Source organism: Sander lucioperca, chromosome 10, assembly GCF_008315115.2.
Source record: "Sander lucioperca isolate FBNREF2018 chromosome 10, SLUC_FBN_1.2, whole genome shotgun sequence".
NCBI classification, from domain to species: Eukaryota; Metazoa; Chordata; class Actinopteri; order Perciformes; family Percidae; genus Sander; species Sander lucioperca.
Window position 1 is genome coordinate 21,857,450 of NC_050182.1, and position 27,541 is coordinate 21,884,990.

General features: G+C 40.0%; 1 protein-coding gene across 5 annotated transcripts in view; it reads left to right on the top strand.

Moving 5' to 3' along the window:
- Positions 1-27,541, top strand: part of klhl32 (kelch-like family member 32) — a 65,215-nt gene that overhangs the window by 1,271 nt on the left and 36,403 nt on the right. For 4 of the 5 annotated variants that reach the window (XM_031322681.2, XM_036006018.1, XM_036006019.1 and 1 more), the window contains exons 2-3: positions 381-508; positions 18,116-18,299. In XM_031322681.2, the coding sequence (XP_031178541.1) occupies positions 486-508; positions 18,116-18,299 (207 nt within the window). In that variant the 5' untranslated portion in view covers positions 381-485. The remainder of the gene's footprint in view (positions 1-380; positions 509-18,115; positions 18,300-27,541) is intronic. The other variant, XM_031322682.2, reaches the window with a different exon arrangement.

Here is a 27,541-nt window from a genome sequence, read left to right on the forward strand (position 1 = left end):
TTTCTCTTGGGCTGCTGGGTATTATCTCAGGGTTATCAGATTCAGGTGTGTAGCACATTATGTCAAGGTTGTAGCTACACCGGAGGGACTTGGTGTAATTTGGACTCCCTGCTTGTTCTGAGAAGCGCTGAGCTTGTTTATTCCCTTCTCTGAAGTCTGAAGTCGAGCTGCCTGTGGCTGTCACAGTACATGGAAAGGGCTGGAAAGAAACAGCTATAAGAAATGTCAAAGTCAAGGCCAGTGCAGCTGAGAGAAGGGACAAGTCAGCATTAGGCTTGATGCGCGGTTGCATCCCTTCACACATCGCACAGGAGGTTGTCACGGCGGCTGGGTCGAGTGGATGGACTGAGTAAAACTGACATGCTGTTCTGTCCTATCAGGCTGATGTACAATCCCAGTGAGGAGACTACAGTCCTCAGGAGCCACACAGCACCTCCCCTTCACCTCCACCTCCACCACCATCTCCTCTTCTTTTCTCTAGGGGCATGCCTTCTGAACCCAGACTCAGGTAAGTGGCAGCCTGTCCAAACGTACTGTACTTTTAGATCAGGGCTTTTCCTGCATAGAGGTTTTAGCCAGCCCCAAAGGAAAATCACCAGCACCAAAATGATAAGAATTGAGAATAAAAATCTAAATGTGTGAGCAATTTGCCAAACAACCGTTGAACAAGCAGAACGTAAACTTGAATATGAGAGCTGATCTCAGTTTTATCTCCAGAGTCAGGCTGTACCGGACTCTCCCAGTGATTTATTTAATTATTAATATTATTTTTTTTAACCAGTTTTGTTAATTGAGGTTTTATTTACTCAAGCATAATAAACATTTTTGTTTATCAAATTGTCAGAAATAATAGGTAAATGCATAGATTTCTGACAAATAAGGTAGACTCTTTGCCTTTACCGCCTGAATTTACTGTTCATTTGAAATTACTCCCGCTTATTCATATAATAGGAATCACAGAAGTTAAAGGGGTGATAGAATGCAAAACCGATTTTACCTTGTCATAGTTGAATAATGACAGTTTAGTGTGTAAATAGGACATACGTAGAACCTCAAAATCCCATTGACACCTCTTTCCTCTGCAAATCTCACAATTTGAAACTGCCTCTGAAAACGGGCAAATCTCAACGAGCCGCGGAGTTGACGTCAACTCGGCGGCTCCTCCTCATTTGGCTCTAGTCTCTATCTTTGTCATGCCCCCCAAACATTTACATAGACCACTAGCTAACTGATCTGAGGTCAGTTAGTCTTCTAAATCTAGGTCGCGCAAATCTTGAAACTTTTTACATTGTTCGCCTGCTCTTGCATTACTAAATTCACTTCTGAGACTTTTTTATGCGAGAAATCAACTATGTAGAGGTCAAATATGGGCCGTTTTACGAAAATTGATGGCTAATGGCAAATTTTGTCCGACTGTGTGTCGCAGTTCAGCAGGAGCTCAGCAGGCTACGTGACAGCGGCCGGTGCTGCCTCGCCACCCGGCATGTCTTACTTAGACCCCGGCACGCTGTGAGCTAGCTGGATCTCCGTCACGAAGGGAAGCCAGCAGCGCTCCATACCCGCGCAAAGTCACCGGTTCTGGGTTACTGGACTACAAAATGCCGAGGCCCTGATGGAGCTCCAGGGCTTGCAGCTAGCCGTGATTCATAGGATTGAAGGGACAGTAGCAGCTAACGAAATCCCTAATGCTCACAAAAATGCATTAAATTGAAATCGGACACCATAGTTAGCTTTATAAGACCTTGGGGTACATGTTCTGTAAGTGGCGTGATGAAATTCAAACTGTAAATATACGAAAGTTATGCCGAAAGTGTAGCAACGATTATTATTAAATGGGACACATAGCCTAGCTTGCAGCTCCGGAGCTCCGCGGAACCCCGAGCCCCGGTCGTCCAGTAACCGAGAACCTGTGACTTTCACTGGGTATGGAGGTTGCCGCTTTCTCGTCAGACTGTGTGGAGCTCCTGAAGTCCGACACGTCTTACCAAATTTGCAATTAGCCATCAATTTTCGTAAAACGGCCCATATTTGAGCTTTATATAGTTGATTTCTCGCTTAAAAAAGTATCAGAAGTGAATTTAATAACGAAATAGTAGACAAACAATGTATAACTTTGCAGTGTCTGAAATATGAGACCTGCTGTCTCGTCTCCAATGTGTTTCTATGGGGTTCGTTCAAACCAATCAGCACGCAGCTCATCTAAATATTCATGAGCATACCATATTTGGAAGAAAAGCTATCACCCCTTTAAATCAAAGAGTCATCAGCAACAGATGATCCCAACGGAACTTAACTTGGATGATAGAGGATTATAACATGTTTTCAAGGAATATAGAGAATGATATATTTAGAGGCTTACTGCTTTATGTACACAAAACTTTAGAAGCAAAAGAAATGGTAACTGTTTCAGAATTTCAAGAAAGTATTTTTGTTAAGATTAATGCAATAATGAGATTTTGATTATTGGATTAATTTACAGGTCAGATAGTGGAACAGAGAGCAACAATGATAATCTTTTGGTTTTACTAGAAGAAGTGTCGACTATAAAACATTCATACAAATTAATTATGGGGGATTTTAATTTGCCAAATATAGATTGGAGATTATTAGAAGTGAAGGGAAATAACCCCATAACATTAGATAACAGGTTCTTGGATTGTATTCAAAATGTATGGTTGTTCCAACATGTTTTAGAGCCAACAAGGTGGCGAGGTGGTAATACACCACATGTATTGGATCTTATTATAACAAATGAGGAACATATGATAGATGATATTCAATATCTAAGCCCTTTAGGCAAAAGTGATCATTGTGTCCTGTTGTTTAAGATAATTTGTTATACACAAATTTTAAATAACGTACCCATAAGAAGGAACTACAATAAGGCCAATTATGATGAAGCATGTAGGGAATTAGAGAATTTTGATTGTATATCACATATATCTAATTATGATGTTAATAAAAAATGGGTACTAATAAAGTCTAAGTTGAAGGAAATAGAGGAGAAGTTGTGCTAAAATGAGGTCCCATAATCATAAAAAAATACTCTTTTCCATTAGATGACATTACAAAAACAAAAATCAAAGAGAAAAATAATCTTGGAAGTAAAGCATTACGAAGTAAAAAAACAGAAATACAGCAGGCTTATCGGAAAGTCAGCAGGCTTATCGGAAAGTTCGTAATATTGTCAGGACGAGAACGCGAAATTTAAAGCGAAAATATGAAGAGGAATTAGCCAAGCAATCTAAATATAAACCAAAAGTTATATGGAACTACATAAATAAAAGGACAAAAATAAAAACAGCAGTGGGTGATCTATATTGCAATCAGAATAATACTAATTCTTTAAAAACAGAGAAAGATATAGAAAAGGCAGATATATTGTCAGAATACTTCTGCAGTGTATTTGTTGAAGAGCCTGATGGGCAGATACCCAACGTACCAAGGTTGGAAGTTCAGCAAACAGAAAATCTTGAAATAACAGTAGAAGATACAAAACGGCTTTTACAGAAAATTAATGTATATAAATCCCCTGGACCGGATTTGATACATCCTAGGATTTTGAAGGAACTGGCGACTGAGATTGCTGAACCGCTAACCGTACTATTTAACAAATCATTAGAGGATTCAGTTTTACCAAATGACTGGAAAGAGTCTCAAATTAGTGCAATTTTTAAAAAAGGAAATAAATCTCTAGCTGGTAATTATCGACCAGTTAGTTTGACGTCAGTTGTTAGCAAGACAATGGAAAAACTTATAAGGACATATATAGTCAACCATATGAAAAGTAATACATTATTTAGTAGTAAACAATATGGCTTCATATCTGGGCGGTCAACTTCTCTTCAGTTACTCACAGTTCGGGACAAATGGTCACAAGCTTTGGATAGAGGACAGACAGTTGACTGTGTATATCTGGACTTTCAAAAAGCCTTTGATACTGTTCCTCATAAAAGACTGCTATCAAAGTTAAAATCCTATTGTTTAGACAACAGAGTTATTTATTGGATGCAAGATTTTTTGTACAAACGAAAACAACAGGTGGTAGTGAATGGTGCCGCCTCAGACTGGAAGCCGGTGACATCTGGGGTCCCACAGGGATCAGTCTTGGGCCCTGTTCTCTTTGTAATATATATAAACGATCTGCCAGATATGATACAGTCTGATGTTTATCTTTTTGTGGATAATACTAAAATTTTCAGAATAATAAGTGACACAGACCGAGCCCATCTTCAAGAAGATCTAAGTAGCATGGGCAAATGGTGTGGCCAGTGGCTATTAAAGATGAATCCCGAAAAGTGTAAACATTTACATATTGGGGGAAAAAATGATACTGTAGCCAATTATGTAGTTGGGGATATAGTGGTTAATCCAGTACAAGAGGAGAGGGACATAGGTGTTGTAGTGGATGGTTCAGTTGAAATCCACACACATATTTCTGAAAAAGTTAAAAAAGCTACATCTATGATTGCAATAATAAAAAGAACTTTTCAAAATTTATGCAAGGATATATTTTTACCTTTGTACAAATCCCTGGTGAGATCTCATCTTGAATATGCAAGCTCCGTCTGGTGTCCATGTAAATTAAAATATGTAGAAAAAACTGAAAGGGTCCAGAGAAGAGTTACTAAATTAATTCCAGGAATGGAAAACATGTCTTATGAAGATAGATTGAGGAAATTAAGTTTACCGACTCTCATATTTAGGAGATACAGAGGAGATGTGATTCAGGTGTATAAGCTCGTACAGGGAATATATGATGTAACAGTTGAGTCTATCTTTCAGTTTTGGAACAATAGGTACGAGATACGAGGGAATTCTTTAAAACTTTACCCTAGAACATGCCTGTCTGAAAAGAGAAAGAACTTTTTCACACTCCGTGCGGTAAAATCATGGAATGACCTTCCAGAAGAAGTTGTGCGTTCCCCTTCTATCAATTCCTTTAAGAATACGCTGGATGCATTTTGCCTGTCAAAAGGTGTAATGTATAATCATATAGCTTGTCAGTAATTGATGTAATTTATTTATGAATTGTTAGAAAACTTCAATTATGAAATTAATGTGTTTTTATAAAATGTTAAAATGTGAATATACATATATATATATATTAGGGCTGTCAAAATAACGCGTTAATTTCGATTAATTAATCTGAGAAAAAATAACGCGTTAAAAAAATAACGCAGATTAATCCATTCCATATTGAGGTTTGACCCGGAGCCGTTCTAGCCACCATTGGACTGTAAAATGAAGGTGGGAGATGAGAATGTGCTGCCTGGATCATTAATTGGAACATTTACTTGTAAAAATCTTCTTCCTGCCAACCCTGGCTACCGATATCTGGTGCCACTGATATGTCTGCTCTTCTCTCTGATGCTCTGAAGATGATACAGGCAACACAAACACTGCTGCATGTGACGCTAGTTAACACTATACTCAACAGCAGCTAACGTTAGCCTACCGCTAGCTAGTTAACACTATACTCGACAGCAGCTAACGTTAGCCTACCGCTAGCTAGTTAACACTATACTCAACAGCAGCTAACGTTAGCCTACCGCTAGCTAGTAGCTGGATTAAACACGGTTACAATGCTGACAGCTAACGCTGAACGGTGTAAAGTGTGACTGTGTTTTACTGTAGAGGACTGTGACTCAACAGCGGGATGTAACAATCTGCAGCTGCCACAACACAGACGGTGCGTTCAATGAAACTGGTAAACTACAGCTTTGTGGTGCATTTGAAGTTATTGTAAATGTCCTTGGTGGTTGTTTTTGTCGTTCAACAGCAATTTACTAGTGAAATAAGTTATTGTTATTGTTATACATTATTATTAAATCATTTAATTTTGACCATATGGCCTTTAATGTCACCAACTGTTGTTTAGTACCCTTTGTTTTCTTTTCTTTTTTAACTTTCTTAAAAAGTATCGGTTTAGGCACCGTTAATTATGTATGCGATTAATTTCGATTAATTAATCACAGAGTCTGTAATTAATTAGATTAATTTTTTTAATCGATTGACAGCCCTAATATATATATATATATATATATATATATATATATATATATATTTGTTTGTTTTGTGTCTTTTAGAGTCTGGGATAGAGGATTGTATATGCTGTACCAGAAATGTTTTCAATATATTTCAATAAATTCAATACATTTACTGTACGCAGACCGATCATGCTTACTGCCGTGCGTAAAATATAAAATGTGCACCCTTTTGGAAGACGTTCTGTTAACATGACTATTTAGACACAATTTCAATGCAACAACATTGTTTAAAACCAAATTAAATTACACACACGTGCAGAACATTTGTCACTAGATTTCAGTGGTTTGATTATTTAGCCAATCAGAGCCACTGGAGAAACAGTTAAATGTTATGTTATTACATGCTCAATGCACAAACAGAACTGTTCCTTGAGTAGCAGTTTGTGTATCAAGAAATGTAGACAAAGAGCCATTAAGCACCATTCTTTATTTTAACCTAAGGGAAATCTTTGTACTGTAAGATCAATATCTTGTTCAATAAAGGTGTTCCCAGTATGCAGGCTCCACTGACTTTCTGTTGTTATCCAACTTATTGTTTGGATGTAGTTTAGTTAGACTAAACCCACGTAAAGGCTGTATGTTTTATATTTTTGTTATTGTCAACAAAGCCTATGAAAAGACCAAAGCTAAAAATGTGTTAGCCCTTTTCTCAAGATTGTCAATGCAGCCTATCTCTAGCTCTCATCCTCAAGCCCAGTCCTTCCTACTGAACATACCTTCTCCTGATGTAAATCTTAAAAACGGGTCACAAAAAGGGTTGCAAAATCCCTGGAATATTGATGTTGAAAATTTTCCATGGGAATTTATGGGAAATAAAGTGAAATTTAGGTTGCTCAGGCTGTATTTACCATGCCACATGCAGATTGAAACTAATAACATTTTACTGTATCGTAAGTAGCAGACATAATCCAAAGATTTGCCAACTAAATCCATTAAATTGTCAAATACAGTGTGAAACGTTACATGTGGTGAGTTAGCTATAGCTAGCAAATGTAAGCTGTAATCTTGAAATTTACATTTAAATAAATGTCTGTCACTATCCCTGAAAGAAGGATAACATGCTGGCTATTAAGCCTATGGCCGACTGATGAAAGTATTGCAATATATTTATATTTGCAGTATTGTTTGCAGTATCGTGTACAAAAAAAATTATTTTTAATTAATTAATTAAATTTATTATTTCTATGGTCTAGATTTCTAAACCCTTTCTAAATGGAGAAAAATGCTTTGAAAAAATTGAGCCAACAATATAGGCTGTGTGCAAACGTAAGGTACAACAAGTCATTTATGAAATAAACATTTCACAATAAAGAATGAATGTCAATAGATTAATTAAAACTCATCAGTTGCCATGCTCAATCCAGCTACATCCCACATGGTAAAACAGCTAGCAAAAACTAGCAGAAGGTGTTAACAAGTTATAAAGTGTGAACTTTGCTTTAGGCCACTATCTGTTGGTTCACTGAAATATCATAAGAAATATAAAATATATTCACTCCAGTAATATAACCCCAACATGCCTGAGAGCATGTAGTCCCTTGGCTCACACACTGCAGTAGTGTTGGCAGTAGTGTGGGCTGCACATGTGATGGGATAATGCACTGTGCATACAGAGAGTTGTACATTTACTGAATTCCTGTTTAATGGGATGCTGGCAACTGATCCATACATGTGATGAAAGAGTGCACCTGTTGCAATCCAATAAAATGGGCATTGATGAAGAAATCTGAGAAACTGATTGACTCGGAGACTGAAAAAGGTTCATGAAACTATAATGACTTCCTGTATGCAGAAGCATTTATTGAATCTTGATAGAAGAGAATTAGGTTTACAGTTTTTTTCAAATGCTTACAGACAAAATCTTTTCATGTCACACGATTTTTGAAACGTCTCACGTCTCACTCAAAGTGCAAAATTATACAGCAAATCTCCAACACCATAAGCTATTTCTCAGCCTTTCATTCAGTTTTCAACACTTTTCAAAACATTACACACAATTCTCTTCCTAAGACACAAAAATCTAACAGGAAGTGACTTGCTTTCCTTTTCTAAACACAACCAATCAAAATGCTACACTTATTTACCAGGGCGCACACACACACTCCTCACATGTGCAAACACATTATGTCATAACTAAACACTAACCAATCACTGCTTTAGTATAGGCCTATACAGAGGTCAAAGGTCAGATTACCTGTTTTGAACAACGGATGCCAAGAATAGACAGAGAGGAGGAGGAGGAGGGACAGACAGGACGACAACGAGGAAGAGGAGGAGGAGGAGCAGGGAAGAAGAGGAAGGAGAGCCATCTCAGGGCCACTCATATGCCCATCTTGAGTAGCTTTACAATGGCGTCCATACTGTATGCAACTATCTAATGATTATTTCAGTATTACAAATCAATCAGACTTTGTTTGTGCATACAATTCCCCCCCAACCACCCCCCACCCCCCCACCCCCCACGACACACAAACACGCACAAACACACACACAACACACACACACACACACACACACACTCTTTATTCTAAAATGATACCTTTGGTTTACATATGTTTGTACTTTTGTTTTCTTGTTTCATGCTACTGTATACAACACTGTGCTATTCTTATAAACGTGATGTTTTGTACAATACATATTTTCTGTTTTACTGTAACATTATATTGTTGTTTACACTTTTCAACCCCTCTCAGCAGATTACTTTCTCTCTAGAACATTGTAAATGTAGATATAGGCCTATGAAAGACAAAAGAGCTTTAGATTTAGAACAACAGTGTGTACATGGTATATCCAAAAATGTACTATTATGAAAAAAGTGTTTGGCATTTGATGCAAATGCTTCATTCTGAGATGTGTTTATGGTATTTTGAATGCAGTGTTTCATTTTGAAGGAGATGTGAGGCATTTTGCATTTTGTGTGTGCAGTTTTGGGAATTGTGTGTAGAGTTTTTAAAAAAGGAGATATAGTTTTGAAAACGTGTGTAAGCAGTTGGAAAGAACTTTAATATAATACAAGTCAACCACCATGTAGTGTCATGTAATGCCAGCCCAACTCTGAAGTGTCCGCCTTTCTAAGGGAGTCTTTAAAGCTTTAATGAGTAACTTTTTGATATTAATGAACGTCCGTGACATTCAAGCCGTTGCCAAATGAGTTGCTACAAAGCTAATTAAGACTATCAGCTCCACACAACTCTCTGGATTTCTCAGTATGGCTATGTTTAGAAAATGGTATCGTCCGGTGACTTTCCCGCGCAGAAACTCAAGTGAAGATAATGACCTCTTCTGAAGAGTCCATCATGTTTTTTTAATCCTCCGTGTCCTCCTTGGCTACTAGCAACTGTGTGGAGGAGAGGTGGGGGCGGGTGCGCAATCATGTAAGGCTGTATCATGTGGACGCGTCAACAGTGCTGTTGTCATTATTTAGAATTCATCATGAGGGCGACCGAAACTACCCAGGTAAAAAAGTAGTATACTTTAGTGTATTAAAAATATGAATAAAGTACATGAAGTATAAAACAAGTATGCTTCTACAACGGCTTCTACTTGTTGTGCTTTATTTAAAGAGTATTTAATATGTACTTTTTAAAAGTATACTTCAAAATAGATGTAATTAAGTTCAACTTCAGAGTCCAAAAAGTAAGTATTATTAGTAATTATTTTTTTAAATGTACTTTTTGAAAGTGTACTTTGTTGTTAATGTATTTTAAATTGTATAGAAGTTTATTTTGTATCGAAGTGTATTAAATTTGACATACTTAGAGTGGCAATTCAGTGTACTTATGGGAAGTATCATTTTTGGAAATGAATTGTTAGTATACTTTTTGAAAGTGTACTATGATCTCACTTTATTAGAAGTGTGACTTCTGTACACTTTATACAGTACACTCTAAAATAAGTGTATTTTTAGTGGCATATCAGAGTACTTTCATAAAATATGTTAAAATACCAAAATGTATAGTGGTAATTTAGTTACTTATAGTAAGTATGCTTATTTGTAATACAGAGTTAGTATAATTTTTGAGAGTGTACACTGATTTCACTTCATCAGTAATATAATCTAAGTACACTGTAAACAAAGCTTCAAAGTTGTTCGCCATTGTTCTCTTCCCGGCATTTCAGAGAAAGTAGGCTGTTCAAGGTTCACTGTAAACCCGGATTTCATATCTAATCAATCATTTTAATTATAATGTATTTACATGATTCAAATCAATTTAGTTTTAATTGCTTTACTAGCAAATGTAAGTATGTTATATTAATTTGTAGACCTAGTTGAGTCTGTGAATAACTAACTAATTCCCAAGTTTCAGTCATGATGACCATCTCTTTACCTAGGCTACATAAGTTGCTATGAAGCCGCAAGATCTGAAAGTAGGCTATTTTTCCCATTAGAGTTTTACGTAACAACAGCGATATTAGGCTAAGTAGTAAGTTATTTTTTATTTAACACAAACGCACAGGTTTGTGGATAAATAAATGATATTACTAAAAGTATGGTTATGTTAGGGCCGTTGTTTCCATAAATTTCAATTTAATTTATGAGAAATCACATTTTTTTGTTGTTTCCGTATGTCTAAAAACACCAACTACTAGCTACTAACTGTAGGCCTACTCATGAGCCACTGTGACAACGCTCCACTGTTTAATGCAATGCACGATGGGAACGTGAAAGCCGTTACTTTGCCGCAATCCGCTTTTGGCTGAGAAGCTGTCACTTTGTCGCCGCCCGCCGGACAGACCAGTTGCTGCTAACACTCGCCAGAGACGGTAAGTAACGATCTCGCCCTCCCGTTGTCCATTGTTTAGCTATCGCTAGCTGCTGAGGAGTCAGACAACTTCATGTTTCCGTGTTTGTGTGTGGATTCAAGGGGGTGTTGGTGAATAGTGGGAAGCCTGCTAACGTTAGCTAGCTACAGTTTAAAAGTTTTTTTCAGTTGGGGTGGGGGGGGGGCTGTTTGTGAGGATTCGAAGTTAATCAGTTTGACGTCAATGGACATTAATTTAGCCATCCGTTAGCTAGCTAGCTAAATTACTTTTCTCACTGGAGGGGCTTTTTGTGAGTAACGTTAGTCAAAAACGTTGTTTTAACAAGTTCCGCGGACATCAACGTTAGCCACCTGTTTGCTGGCTTAGCTAATGTCAGCTAACTTGCCTAAACCGCCTTTTTAACCAGTTCATAACCAGTTCAACGGGACATTTTCACCTGTCGCGTACTGGCGACACCGCCCAAAATTGAACCTCCACGCGGCCCGCCCAAGTAGAATAATAGCTAACACCCGAGTCCGCAGCTCTACGCAGTGAGCTATCAATCACTGATTTATACAGCTATGCCTCCTCTCAAAGGTTCGTTTTTGTTATGTTTTGTTTCAGGTTTGTTACGAATTCGCCAGAGTGGTGGGGAAAAGTCTGCAATAGAACTTCTTTGATGAACTTGACCGTTTCTCTCCAAGGCTGATGGACCTCCTTTAGGAAAAAAGAAAGGCCTGCCCAGCGAGCTTTTGGCTGAGCTTTACGTCAGACAAAGGTGGGTTTGACTAGCTACATTAGTCTACTACCTCTCTTTCCTCTCTCTGTTCATCGCTTTTCTTTTTATGTCTTTTGTTTCTTCTCTGCTCTATCCTTTTCTTCCCATCAAATCTCCCTTCCTTAATCTTGTCCTTTCCTCTCTTCATATCCTAATTTTCTTTTCTGTCCTCTCCATTTTCCTCCCCTTTTGTCCTTTTGTACATAAACATTGTGGGGAATTTCTGGAATTTATTTGATAAATACATGTGATTATCCTTAGCAAGATGTGTTTTACTCTTGTGTCCATTATCTTCCAGACCACTGAGCCAACACACATCAGGTGCCTATGTCTTCGGGGACTGCCTGTCATCTTGGCGGATGATTCTTCTGCCTTCTTCAAGACATGCTCTGTAAGTTAATCATTTTTTTGTAAATGTTGCAGGTACATGCTCATTTGTCTCATTTTAAGCCATTAATGAACAGTGCTACTAATTTTCAGAATGATTTGATCAGCAATCAGTGTCTCCTTAAGGGCCTCCCTTATGTCTCTATTTATTGCCAAACAAAGATAGCTTACCCACTTTCAGTCCCAGTTCTATTGAATAGATTTAGAAAATTGCTCACCATAACTAAAGTTGTATGAATCCTTTTACATTGCCCACTTTTGTTTTTTTACTTTACTGTCACCAGTTGGAAGTTGTGAAAATGTTCTCGGGTCTTTAACTGAAATGGGAGTTCTGAGTGCACATGTTAGATTCTGGTTGCTCAATTAATCAACTAACTTAATGTTAGTTTCAACCGGTGACAGTAAAGTTTACAAAAAGCAATTAAGGTGAAATGTACTGAGTCATATGATTCACAAAATTGTTGCATAGCAACAAAGTTTCTGGGAGCAGTTTTCTACATCGTTTCAGCACGACTGTGACTGAAAGTGGGTAAACTCCATATTTGGGACAAAGTGTTGCAATATACTGTACAGATCCAAATATGGCATTTGATTTAAAAAAAAAAATCTAAACTGGTATCATCCTTTAGTATACTATCAGTGCAGTTTATATTGTGCAACGCTTTTCTTTATAAACAGTCACAGGCTCTTTTTGGTGTACAATACACCATTGTCTAACTGGCATGTTTATGTTTTCTCCTTGTCACTACGTTTCTTTCACATTAGGATGTAACTGATAAGGACTCGTACAGTTAAACTCCAGTGGGAATTCTCTGCCTGGGTTGAGAAAATACCCAGCTCAACCCATTCAGTGTAGGGATCATCTTGGAAGGGTCTGTGGTAATGGATGAACTGGCCAACCTGCCTCAGGCCTTTTGTGTCCTTTTCGTTTCACACACACAGCCGTTTCGGGTTGATCTACGCCCTGCACCTGGACTACCCCATGTGCATGAAAAACACTTTCAACTTTACTCAGCAGGTAATGCTCAAACTGGGTAGAAGTGAGCTGGAAGCGTAAAACGGGGTTCGAAATGGCTTTACTACTGCTCCAGATTTCTTTGCCCCAGTTTGTAATGTTGGACTTTTGTGTTGTATATGGCTTGGCGTATATATACATGTGTCCTATGGTATTTGCACTGATTTTTACGCAAGATTCCATGACAGACAGGCTTTGATTACATTTAATTCAAATGAGTTGGATATTTTGTGTGTTACTTTTTGTGTGAGTAATAAAGATCCTTTTCTGAAATGCAATTTGTAATCTGTTGTTGTAATGCACTTGAAATGAATTGTAATATAATATACTTGTAGTATAATAGCAACATTTATGCTTAAGTATAACAAAATGGGGATAAAAGTACAGATGAAGTATACTTCAAACAATTCATTTCTTGCTAACACTATAATAACATTGCACTGAAAGTATGTGTCTATGATGTTTAGGTTGTTATTGAACTTCACTTCAAATACATTATTGTCATAGTGGGACACTTTAAAAGCACTAAATATAGTTAGGAAGTGCATTTGTAGATCACTTGAATTATTACAGAGGCATACTAAATTAACATAGTTTATAGTAACAAGTATAACAATATATACAAAATGTACTTAAACAACTATAAGTTGAGCTGCAATGCTCAACGTATACTTATACACTGTAAGTGTGCTTAATTGCTTATGAATCTAGATTTTCATTAGTGTATTTTAGTGCACTTGAAGTTTGAAAAAAGTTGTTCCATTTTAGCATACTATTTACACTTGAAGTGTAGTCAAATATATGTTAAGTTGAAGTTAATACATAATTGAATACACTTAACTATACTTGGATTTGACAAAAAGTACAAAATGTAGAAAATCTACTTAGTACACTTTATTAAAGTATATTTTTAATAGATTTCTTTTTCACCTGGGTACGCACTATAGCTTTAACTTATTCTGGACAGACAATATTAGAAATAAATAACCAAAGATGGTCTTTCTCTAAACGTTAATGTATGCAAAGATATCGGAACCTAAACACATGCTATGCTATCCTAAATCACGTTGCAGATATCCCAGTACACATTGAGCACATTCTAAAGTCAGAAGTCCAACCATCTTCTCAGGCAGCGTTCATTTCCTATGCCACTAAGAATCAAAAAGAAAACAGGCAGATTAGTATTTTTTATCAGGTAGCTGCTACTTCTCTGTCATCTCTGGACACAGAGTAGAACTATTACTTTGCCTGACACAGGTCGTGACCTAATGCTGTTATGTTGGCCACTGACCCGAATGTGACCTGTGGTACCACTGTCTCTTATTTACCCAGCATGGTAAGTGAGCTGAAAATTCCCTCACAGGCATACTTTTAACCAAAACATGCCATAAGACCAAGCATGGCTTTTTATGGGTATCCATTCCCAAATAAATTATTTAAGTTTAAATTGAAGCAAGGATAGTCTAGAAAAAATATGCTATTGGTTGCAATATGGGTAAACTATCTAAATTTTGACCTTTCTTTCTTCAATCTGCCTCTTGTGAATCAGAATCAGAAAGGGATTTTATTGCCAAGTACGTTGCACATACGAGGAATTTGTCATGGTGTTGTTGGAGCATGTCACACATACAAATATAAGAAGGATAAAAAGATATAAACATAAGTATAAACATATACACACAGTACGTATTAATAACGATAAAATAAATAGTAAAATAAGTTAAACAGTAGTAAAAAGGGACGCTACAGCAGAGTAGGTACAGTGGCATGAGGAGCCAGAGGTGGGGTGTGGAGAGAGTCAGGATGCGTTCCGGGCCTTGTTTAGAAGGCTAGTGGCGGAGGGGAAAAAACTGTTTATGTGGCGTGAGGTTTTGGTCCTAATGGACCTCATCCTCCTGCCAGAGGGGAGTGACTCAAAGAGCTTGTGTCCGGGGTGGGAGGGGTCAGCCACAATCTTTCCAGCACGCTTCAGAGTCCTGGTGGCGTATAGGTCCTGGAGCGGCGGCAGATTGCAGCCAATCACCTTCTCAGCTGACCGAATGACACGCTGCAGCCTGCCCTTGTCCTTGGCAGTGGCAGCAGCGTACCAGATGGTGATGGAGGATGTGAGGATGGACTCAATGATGGCTGTGTAGAAGTGCACCATCATTGTCTTTGGCAGGTTGAATTTCTTCAGCTGCCGCAGGAAGTACATCCTCTGTTGTGCTTTCTTGACGAGGGAGCTGATGTTCAGCTCCCACTTGAGGTCCTGGGAGATGGTAGTTCCCAGGAAGCGGAAAGACTCCACAGTGTCGATTGTGGAGCCACAGAGGGTGATGGGGGCAGGTGGGGCTGGGTTCTTTCTGAAGTCCACAACCATCTCCACTGTCTTTAGAGCGTTGAGCTCTAGGTTGTTTTGCTTGCACCAGGTCACCAGGTGGTCAGCCTCCCACCTGTAGGCGGACTCGTCTCCATCAGAGATGAGTCCGATGAGGGAGGTGTTGTCCGTCAAGCTTCAGAAGCTTGACGGACTGGTGACTGGAGGTGCAGCTGTTGGTGTACAGGGAGAAGAGCAGAGGAGAAAGAACGCAGCCCTGGGGGGATCCGGTGCTGATGGTCTGTGAGTCGGAGACGTGTTTCCCCAGCTTCACATGCTGCTTCCTGTCAGACAGGAAGTCAGTGATCCACCTGCAGGTGGAGTCAGGCACACCAAGCTGGGAGAGCTTCTCCTGAAGCAGAGCCGGGATGATGGTGTTAAAGGCAGAGCTGAAGTCCACAAACAGGATCCTGGCGTAGGTTCCTGCGGAGTCCAGGTGCCGGAGGATGTAGTGGAGGGCCAGGTTGACTGCATCGTCTACAGACCTATTGGCTCTGTAGGCAAACTGCAGGGGGTCCAGGAGGGGGTCGGTGATGGCTTTGAGGTGTGAAAGCACAAGGCGCTCAAAGGACTTCATAACCACAGAGGTCAGGGCGACGGGTCTGAAGTCATTAAGTCCTGTGGTCCTTGGCTTCTTGGGGACAGGGATTATGGTTGAGGTCTTGAAGCAGGCTGGCACGTGACATGTCTCCAGTGAGGTGTTAAAAATGTCTGTGAACACTGGAGACAGCTGGTCAGCGCAGTGCTTCAAGCTGGATGGGGAGACAGCATCCGGTCCAGCAGCTTTCCTGGGATTCTGTCTCCTAAAGAGTCTGTTGACGTCCCTCTCGTGAATGGAGAGGTTCGTCACTGAGGTGGGAGGGGGGGTGGAGGTGGAGGGGACCTTTAAGGAGGGCATTGGTGGGGGGGTCCAGGACCCTGTTGAGGTGGGGGAGGTGGAGGTGATGCACAGTGGCTGTAGCTGTAGGGAGGTGTCGTGGGGGATGGTGTCAGGACTGTCCTTTTGTCTTTCAAATCGACAGTAGAACTCCATCTAGTTGATGAACTCCATCCATCAACTAGTTTTATAAAAGTGCCTTACTTAATCGCTGGAGTAGCCCTTTAAATGTGTAGATACATCATAGTGTAGATACATCATAGTCTACAGCTTCAAACTGATCAGACTTTATATTTTCATGTATTCAATATCATCAAGGACATCAAAGGTTTCACCCCTTCTCAAATTCCTCATAGAGCTTCTCTCTCTCTCTGAGTTGCTAAATCCTTTTAATTTCCCTTCCCTCTCAGCCAGCACGACAATTTTGTCCTGTTCTCCCTTGGCTCCCTCCGACAGAGACCAACAAGCAAACAAACAGCCTGACTCATCATTCATCCTACCTCTGGCCCATAGTGTGCACACACACCCTCCCACACACACCCATTATTTCCTCTGTCTTACACACCATCACCATGAAGGTGACAGAGCAAGCGTCCTGGTAGACAGCAGCATTTAGAATAATGGCCCCAACTGTAAGTGAACAGAGATGGATTATCATGGACAGGGTGTCGTACTGCTTAGGGATGGGAGAAAACTGAGAGGGGCTGAGGATGGGTTGGTATATTTGCTGCTACATGGATCCAGATAGTCAGTCAGTCAGTCAGTCAATCAGTTCTGTAGTCAGTGTATTTGTCTCATCATCCACCATAAAGAATGTGTGGGGACATAATGCAAATGTCATTCATAGTGAATCATTTTGTATGAATAGTAAAGTGTCACTTGTTTACAGTGCATTTAATTGAATAAAATTCTTGGTGCAATTTCAAATATGAAAAAAATATAATTAAAACCATTAACATGCATAGTGTCTTATACACCTTGTTCTTAGAAATAAAAGAAAGGACTTGTATTACAGTAATGTGTCCCCCCAAATGTTCTCCCCATGCTAGTGATGCTAGCACTATGTACAACTTTCACAGACTGCTACTGCTAGGAAAACATTAATGTGAACAGGTAATATGTGTATCTTTAGATTAGACTCTCACTTTTTGGGTCATGGCTGTCGTTTTTAAAAAGACTACTCTGTCGTAAAAGTATTAGTTAGAAGGAGGTGAGGACTATACGACTGTAATCTTAGCAAGAAGAGCTAGCAGCTCTGATAAGGCTGTACTCATGCTCTTTAGGTACCTTGAGCTAACGCTAGCATGGTCCACAAGCTCAAAATGATAATGCTAATGCTGGCGTTTAGCAAATACAATGTTCGGTTCACCATCTTAGATTATTGTGTAAGCATGCTAACATTTACCAATTAGCACAAATTAACCATATTTCATGGCAGTTCAGCCAATAATTGTCAAGTCTATTTCAGTCTGAACCAAATTGGTGTTCCAACCGACCCTGCCATCCCCAAAAATGTAGTGCCTTCTTGCTGTACCATCAAAGTAGTCTAGCTGTCCCAAAATGTAAAAGAATCCTTGAAAACGTAATCCAGTCCAAATTCACTGACAAAATTAGTCAATTTCTTTTAATTTATGCAGCCTCTCTCTCTGGAAGATTGCGTGTGTTAAAGGGTTAAACTATAGTAGTAGTAGTTGTGGAAGTCATAGCACCAACAGGAGTGAAATAACAATAGGAGTGGTGATAGTAATTGTGTAGCACAAGTAGCAGTTGTAATATTGTTATTATTATCATCACTGTCATCAATAGAACCAGAGCTTTGTCTCATCTACAAGTCCAACTCCAGTTTAACAACATATCTTGTGTCTGCGTGTGTGTGTGTGTGTGTGTGTGTGTGTGTGTGTGTGTGTAGCAGTAGTAGGGAGATGCTGACAGGACAGAGGCTCTGTCAGTCAAAGTCCCACCAGGACTCGGTCCTCTCTGCCCTCAACCAGCAGAGGAAGGATGGCTTGCTGTGTGACGTCACCCTGGTCGCCGGTGAGCAGAAGTTCCACGCCCACAAAGCCGTCCTGGCAGCATGCAGCGATTACTTCAGGGTGAGTCCTGGACCATATTCTATACCCTGAAAATGTATCTTATGATATACAAATGAGCGTTTGTAGTTGAACAGGAAGATTATCCAGATTTGTAATTAAACACACACCTCCTTTGTTTTCAATGGACAGTGTAAGACTGATTTAAAGGATTGCACACTTATCAAGCTGATATTTGCCATTCTATAAAAAGCAGGCATGCAGTGCAGCCTGCTGCTGATGTGATAGAGGCGACAGTAACATGTTGCATAACCATCTTCAGAGCTGGTAGATTGTTAAAACTGCCACAAAACCTGTTACCCTGCCAACTCCAAGCTCCAAGCGCAGATTATAATTGTGGCTCTATAGGCTTCCACGATGGTCTAAATGTTGTATCAGGGGCTCTGCCATGCTGCCAAGAATAAAAAGTCTTGGAAATATCAATTTAAAAAACAAAAATTAAGACCATGAAAATTGTCAGGTGTGTACGGAAGAGGATTAGGGCCACATGTGAAAAGATGTATTGAGTTCTGAGTTTAAAGTCAGCATTCTGAGATTAAAGTCTGGAAAAAAAATTAAATCTCAGAATTCTGAAAATAAAGTCAGAATTCTGAATTTCTTTCTCAGAATTTTGACTTTAAAGGTCCAATGTGTAGGAAATTCTCCCATCTAGCATTGAGATCATATATCGCAATCAACTCTCTCGCACCACGCAGTTCCAAGTACGTCAAAAGTACTTTTTCTGGGCGAAGAAGAAGACTCCTGTTCCTGAAATTTGGATTTTGAGTACGTGTGGTCCTCCATGTTTCTTTCTTCAAACTTGCCGGGCCGGGAAGCTACGATAGCCATTAGCATTAGCAGCACCTGCGAGTTTATCATGTGACAGTGAAAACGTGAAAGGTGGAGCAGCATGTCCTGTATGTCCCTTACCAGCTAACGTATTTCAAGATGGAACATGAATATAGAGCGTCTACCCCAGTTCATGCAAATGTCAAATTTCAAGCCAATAGGAATACTTGGAATTGATGGCAGTGGTAAATATTCATGAAAAAGGACAAGTTTGTGAATGGGCAACACAGATTTTGATAATGAACAACTAAACACGTTACACACTGGACCTTTAACTCTTCCGTAGATTTGCATGTATAGAGAATGTACAAAATATGAAGCACTGACTTCGCCATGAGTGCTACAACAAATCATTCTTCATCCCATCTGAATGGAGCCCAAGTGTTTGCTGGTCTTTTGCTGAAGGCTTCAGTCTGATTCAAGTCAAGCCACAGAGGTAGCTGTAGGTAGACTCGCGCTGTCAGACAGCCGGACAAGAGATTTGCTGAGATGGGCCGCAGGGAAAAGTGCACGGATGAGATTTGATTTAGGGAGATTGAGCAGATTAGGAAGTAGAAATTAATCCCTCTTGCAAACGAGAAGCAGATTAAATATGTCCAAATTGCCCAGGGATTACTCCTCCTGTGTGTAGGTTATTTTTACTTCTCTCTGCAGAGAGTTGAGGGTGGGCGAGTCACACTCCTCTCCTCCTTTTGTCCGTCCTCTTCACTTTTGTTCTTCGGCTCCGTTTTTAAATGCCGCTCTTTCAAGTCCCAGCTGGGCCGAGCACTGTTGTTCCAGCACTAGGATTATTAGATCAGCCTGCTACAGTACGCAAGAAAACTCACTCTGGTCCCCTGTTCCTCTGTAGGGGCTTAACAACATTATCATCAGTTTGTCATCTGACTCCACTGCTGGGTTTCATCTAGCTCATTTACAGAGGAGATGAAAAGCGACTGTTCTCTCTCTCTCTGCCTCTTTCTTTCACACTCAGACACACAAGTAGCATCCGTGATTATAGCACATTATCTAGCCCAGCAGACATGACTGATTGTAATGAAATACCTGACCAAGCGTGAGTTGTTTACCTGAGACTTGTCCTGAATGTGTCACTTGCCTCTTCCAATGCTGTCACATTACTAAGATGTCTGGACGGCTCGGGGAGTTTTGGCCAAATCAGTGACACCCACATCACACACCACCATCAGCAAGAGCGCACGCACGCACACACGCACGAAAGCACGAAAGCGCACGCACACACACACACAGACACATAGACACACACACACACACACACACACACACACACTAAATCTCTCCTTGCTTTTTGTCACACAGAGAAATATTTCCTTCTAGCCCTGCAGTCAAGACAGAACTCATTTCCAAAGCTATTGTCTCAAAGAATCATTTCACGCTGTATGTACTACCTGCACTACACAGAACTCTGTTACTGCTTTCACCTCTTTATGAAGACAATGCTATTTTAAGTTGGACTGTACAGTATTTTCACCATATGACTTGTAGCTGATCAGTCCTCTGGGCCTTCCTGATTTGATAACGTGATACTGTAAATTGATTCACGAGGGGGAAATTTGCTGTACAGCATTCTGTATTAGACTAACCTGAAGGTAATCTGAATCTGACCGGTAATTGGAAAGACATTCAGTACTACATTCAGTGCCCCAACCCTAAATTGGATTTTCTTTCCAGATATTTGCAAGTACAAATATATTTTCATGTCAACTGGTTTTCATTGCAGTATTCAAAGGTCCCATGTTATGCTCATTTTCAGGTTCATACTTATATTTTTGGTTTCTATTTGAACATGTTTACATTCTTTAAAGTAAAAAGACCCACATTATTTCTTTCATACTGTTTGCCTGAATGTACCTGTATTTACCGTCTGTCTGAAACACTTTGTTTTAGCACTTGTCCTATTAAGCCCCCCTCCCGAGAAAGCCCACTCTGCTCTGATTGGTCAGCATCTCCTAGTCTTCTGCATCATCACTGCAGCCGGGGAATGACTGTCTCTAACTGCCCTTAGCAGCACTTACTACCTATATATAGTATAGTTGTGACATCACAACGGTGTGGAAGTCCTGACGGCTCGTTTAAAGGTTTCCTAATAAGGACTGTGTGCATTTCTATTTAAAGTGAGCGTTTTGATACTTTCTTTCCCAGTATTTATATAACTCCTCCAACTGCTTTATAATAAAAAAAGACATGGAAATCTCTCTTTCTACAATATGGGACATTCAAGTCATAGAAAGAAATATAATATCATATTCTGTTTTTGCAGATAAGTGACCAATTAATTTGCACACTGACAATAGATTATGCATATATGTCCATATGTACACTCAGTGACGGACTGGTAATCTGGCATTTGGGCAGATGCCAGAGGGGCCGCGGGCCCTCATGGGCCGTTTGGGCCGGCCGGCCAATCAGAGAGCCGCATGATTGTCACAGCCATTCGGCCACTTAATTGTAAACAGCGGCCCATATAATTTCTCTCGGCCCCCTTTCAAGCATAAATAATAGAGTTCTTTGGCCAAACGATAACCAAATTTGCCGAAATCCTTCACACCTAGTAATATTGTAATCTGATCAGTATATATACTACATATGAGTCTCTCGATATCACAGTCATGGTTACCCTCTACAGTCACAAACTTTTACATTAGTCTCTATTATTTTGTAGCAAAATTACTTATTCAGATCAGATGTTCAAAAATGTAAATGTGCATGGTTTGAAATAAAACAAATCTACCTGCATTTCTTTTATTTGAATATTTGTTTGCGAAGTTAAAATGAAGCAATGCCTTGGAATTTGGAAAAATGGAATTTCAAGACAGAATCGAGTAGACCGCGTCTGCCTCAGAGTGGTTGTTGGAAGTTGAAAATTGGAAGTTGGGAGCTATACTATTGACAAAAAAATTAATCGAGGCATCAAGCGACACAAGGGGGGGGGGCAGAGAAAAAGAGAGAGAAATATAAGAGAGCACTGTTGGCTGACATTGAAAAATGCTGCAAACTGACTGATTTGTTTTTAAAATCAAGTGCAGCTTCAGCTAGCATTAGCGCTAATACTGCTAGCATGTTAGCGACACATCTGAGCCAGCACACCAGGGAGAAAGACAGGACAGTGAGGAATATGAGGAAGAGGAAGAACAAAACGAGTAAGAGGAGGATGAAGAGATAGACATGGATAACGAATCTATGGAACTAACCAACACAGAACAACAACGCTGGTGGGTGGAAATGCCAGGGCCGTTTTTTGTTCCCAGTCCGTCACTGTGTACATTCATCATGTTCAGGACCTACATAGAAATTCAAATATCCAAAGATCATTACTGGTAAGAAAAAAATATCACATTTTGTTTTTGTAACAAACAAGAAAAGAGACTATTGAATAGCACTTTCCCAGCTAGAAAATACATGCATGTACATGTAAACACTCATCATGTGCAGAGCCACCATAGAAAATATAAATACATATACAACATTCAATAATCTGTATTCATCAAAAACAACAGTAGCCAGCAGCCACCCCAAGGATACTGAATCTGTAAGTGATGTATCCAGGAGGCCTCTCTTCTCCCTATTTCCTCACTTCAATACCCAAGAACCGTAGCATATAAACTCCATGGCCAGCAGAATTAAAGTGTCTGGCTACAGGAGACCTCTCATCCCTATTTCTGATCCGACTATTATGCTCAAAAATCCTAATTCTCAATTCCCTTGTTGTCTTGCCCACAAAGCAAAACTCGGAAGTACATTTCAATAGGTAGACTACATGTGTGGTCCATGTGGTTATACCCCTTTTATTTGATTTCTATGCCTGTGTGAGGATGTAAAAAATGGTCCCGTTTAATCAGGGCATTACATTTCACACAGTTCAAACAAGGAAGATTTCCCGGGGAAAGAGAGCTTACAAAATGTGTAAGCCTAGCATAGAGATCCGTCTTCACGAGTCTGTCTGGGTTAACACACTCTTTGTGTTTTCACTGATGTGGTTTCACAAGAAATTCTATTCTTCCAAATAGAAAATTCTGAACCCTTGTAAACTTTTTAAAGCTTTTTTTCTTGTTATGATAGGGGTAGGGATGTTAATGATTAACCATTTAACCAACACTAAGGATTTTGACGGATTAATACTATTAACACTACTTAAAAGCAATATTATTAAAATAAAAACAAACAAGTTATGAAAAAAACGTTTTTTGCATTGTAAAAGAAAAAAAAATAGTTAGCTAAGTTCGTGGCTCTCTGCTGGACGGCGCTCACAGCGCAGAGTGACGTCACACATGCCACTATATCAAAGAAGGGGGGGGTTAAGTCTTCAGAAGAGAATTTTGGCACAAAATGCCAGAAGAGGCTTCAGTCAGATACCACTGCATGTAAGATATCACGATTTCTGTGACATAAACCTGCCTGTAAATATAGCCACAGGCCCTTGGAGGAAGATTAATCAGTGTTGGGAAGGATACTTTCAAAACGTATTCCGTTACAGAATACAGAATACATGCCCAAAAATGTAATTTGTAACGTATTCCGTTACGTTACTCAATCTGAGTAACGTATTCTGAATACTTGGATTACTTCCACATTGAATTGCATTTTATAAGTGTAGGAATGCGGCCATCATATACAGCTTACTAAACAGGCCTATTCTGGTGTGTTCTTCTGTTCCAACTGGCTGAATGTGTACCTGAACAAGCAGATAGATTTTTGTATTTGTAGTCCAGAACTGCATACTATAAAAATCTAACCGCAGTCTAAACTACCACAAGCTAATTTTAGCTAACGATAGCTAGCATGTCAAACGGGGCTAGTCAGTCTTTCAACGGCTCCGGGGCTATAAATCAGCACATAGGAGAATGTAAAGTCGCACGTCAACTATTAAATAGCAAGGTGACAAGTAAAACTACAGCAGACGACTACCCTTGGCTAATTAAAAAAAAAAAAAAAAAAAACGTACTTTAAAGCAGCCATATTATGCTCATTTTCAGGTTCATAATTGTATTTTAAGGTTGTACCAGAATAGGTTTACATGGTTTAATTTTCAAAAAACACCATCTTTTTGTTGTACTGCACCACTCTCTCTCACTGCTGCAGATCCTCTTTTCAGCTGGTCTCTGTTTTAGCTACAGAGTGAGACCTCTTTTCTTCTTCTTCTTCTGTACTATCTTTGATTTCACTTGCACATGCTCAGTAGCTCAGATGTAGATCATGTCAGCTAGCTAGCTCCATAGACAGTAAAAGAAAGGCTGTTTCTACAACTTCGGTCAGTTACAAGGCAGGATTAGCTGGGAGACTTCTAAATGAGGGCGCACATGGAAGTAGTTCTTTTGTAGATTATGGTGAACTTGTGTGTGTTGTAGCAGTGCTTTGCTATTGAAAACGAAGTAGCATGCTAGCGTTAGCATGCTAGCGTTAGCATTAGCGTTAGCATGCTAACGCTACGAGCTAATGGTTGCGGTTAGCCTGCTCATTTCGGCTTGTGACGTCACAAGCCGTGCTGATTTTGAACAGCTCACCCAGAGACTGAAGGCAGGACACATTCAGAAACTGTATCTCACTCTAAACAGCATGGGTGGATTTTTTTCAAAGTTTGTATGTGTGTGGAAGCACCAGAGACACAACATAACACCCCAAATCCCAGAAAAAGTGATTTTTTCATAATATGGGCACTTTAAGATGCTTCTTCAGGTTGGAGGTGGAGTAATTTGGACGCTGAAAGGAGGTTGGTTGGTGGCAAGCAGAGGTTGCACTGCACAGTTATATTTCATTCTCCCTGTTCTCTCTTTAATGTGAAATGCTGTTTGAATTTCCAAGATAGAAACGCATTCCTGCCCTGGCTCTGTTGTGCCGGTTCCGGCTCCATCTCTACCTCTATCAGTGATCACGCAAATAGCTCATTTTTTCGTTTTCATATTGGGGCTTTTGGGAAATGCATGGAGTTGCCTTCATTTATTCAGAGAGTGAATAAACTTGTGAAACAGAGAAGTATCGTCATGTAATCCATTGATTTCAACAATGTAACTGTATTCTAAATACCAACTATTTAAATTGTAACTGTAACGGAATACAGTTACTCATAATTTGTATTCTGAATACGTAACACCGGTACATGTATTCCGTTACTCCCCAACACTGAGAGTAATATTTCACTGGGTGCGTGAGGGAGTCACAAGTCCTCTCAGGTATAATCACAACAAGCAGAAACACATAAATTCTGCTGGCAGGTCAGGCTAACTGCAATCTGCACCCCCACTGCAGCATCATGTAAAAGGATTGCAGTGGCTCAGTGTGTCCCTGCGTGTGTTGAATCTATATGCCAAGTCAGAGGAGCCATCCGTCATCAACAGCTCTCCCTCAGCTCCTCCACCAAGGTCAGGAGCATTCCTGCTGGCGGAGGCGACCAGCCCTGGGAACACTCTCAATCTCTCCGCTCACACACAAACACACGCTAACACAGAAGCAAACATGCATAAGCAGTTTCTCTCTCACTCTCTTTTTGTACTTTCCGCCTGTTTAATACTTGTGTGCACACTGACCACAGCTTACCCACCATCACACCCCAGGTTTAGCCACATGCCGTCCTCTGCTCGGTGGACCAGTGGATTTTTAATTAGCGCAGTGGTGAATCAACAAGGCCGAGCTCTGAGGAGAGATGTGCAGGCCTTGGTTAAAACTCAGCGTGGCTTTAAGTCGACTCTGTCTTTCACATCACCCTCACAATACAGAGGGGCAATTCGCCAGAGGAGGGGGTCGGTGCCTGGTTAAAGTTCCATGGGTGCTATGAATCAGGGAGAATTGGATGAGTTTTGGGAGGAATGAATGTTGCTTTCATGACAGAGAGAGAGATACGCTAACTAGCCTGAGGGCCTTGGAAGCTTCTAATGCTGTTATACAGCAGTCTCTAAGTAGAGATAGTGTGTGGAGTGTGCGGAGTGACTGTGCTACAAACTGCTTCTGTGATTAAAAAGATATGTGAAATTGCAAGTTAGCTAGATCATTATCCCGAGGCAAGGGAACTGTGGGGAAAGAAATATTCTACAGCAGCTAGATTTACTTTTCAAAAGCAATTTACGATGTCTTTTTTCCCATTACAATCCAGAGGATAAATATAAACTATAACCCTAAAAGCTTCATAACCTTGCTGTCCCTGATAATTGAGAAGACAGGTAGAGTTGATCTTCATTGTGGCCAGGATTTGACCCATCATCTCCCTGCTCTCACTCTTCCCCTCCACACTCTCTGCTGATCAATGACTCTGTCATCCCCTCATGGTGTGACACCAGTCAATAGCTTTGATTAGCGAGCAGCAAGCTGGACTCGAGCACAGCAGGGCCAGACTGCAGATGCTGCGTCCACTGCTTTGATCTCATGTGGCGTGTGAAGTACACATGTGTGTGCGTGTCAGAGGGAGAGGAAGACCGAGAGGCTGTATAACAGAAAGTACTGATTGTGCTATTTATTTCTGCTGACCTCCGGGGCCAAGCCCGGAAAATCAATACAGAAGGGCTCTAGGATGTTGCATCTGGCCGGTTTTGATGCTGTTTTGTCAGCACGCACACATACTAACAAAACCGATTTCTCAGTCTGTTATTGCTGTGACAACTTAGAGATATAATATGATCAGACTCAGAGAGTCAGAGTCAGAGTCAGAGATCAGAGAGTCAACATTGAAGGAGTGGAAGAACAAAGCAGGATTGAATTTTACCATCAATGTCTGTGATTTTTTTTTTATGCAGTGTTCCATGGCACAGAAATATCTCTGTGGCGGTTCAAAAGAGAAAAAAGCAAGGGGGTAAGCTTCGCTTCAGAGCTCGAACCTCCTATGGCGCCATTTTGATGCTACCAAACGATCACCCCCCGTTAGCATTCCATTGACTGCCATTTATTTTGACGTCACTTTGACAGCGAATAACTTTACATCTGAAGCGTTTAAAGACTTTTTTTTGTCCATTGTTTATTTCTAAAGAAACACGACAATGTATAAAAGGCTCCATTACCTTGTACCTCACGTTATGGCTCCGTAGCAGACGTTTTTATAAAAATAGGCTAACGATTGGGTCATAACCACGAGACTTACTGTCACATAGTAGAGGAATTACTGTACATTACAGGAGAAGCTCGCAGGCCGTTTCGACTCACATTAGCTGTTTAAGTTTAATTACTAATGTTAACTATCATTTTAGTGATCAATAATTAGCCTGTGTCCATGTTATCTCCTTACATATACCTACGCTCTCCGTCTCTGCTAGATTGGGAATGATTGAGATTTCTCTTGGCACAGCTACCAGAAGACTTCTAACTTTCAGACAGGTTGCTCACGGCACATTTACATCGTCTCTCTCAGTTGGAGGCTGCTCAGTAATGCTCAGCCATCACCGGAAAAGTGCTTCTAATATCCTTCACTGGTCTCAGTC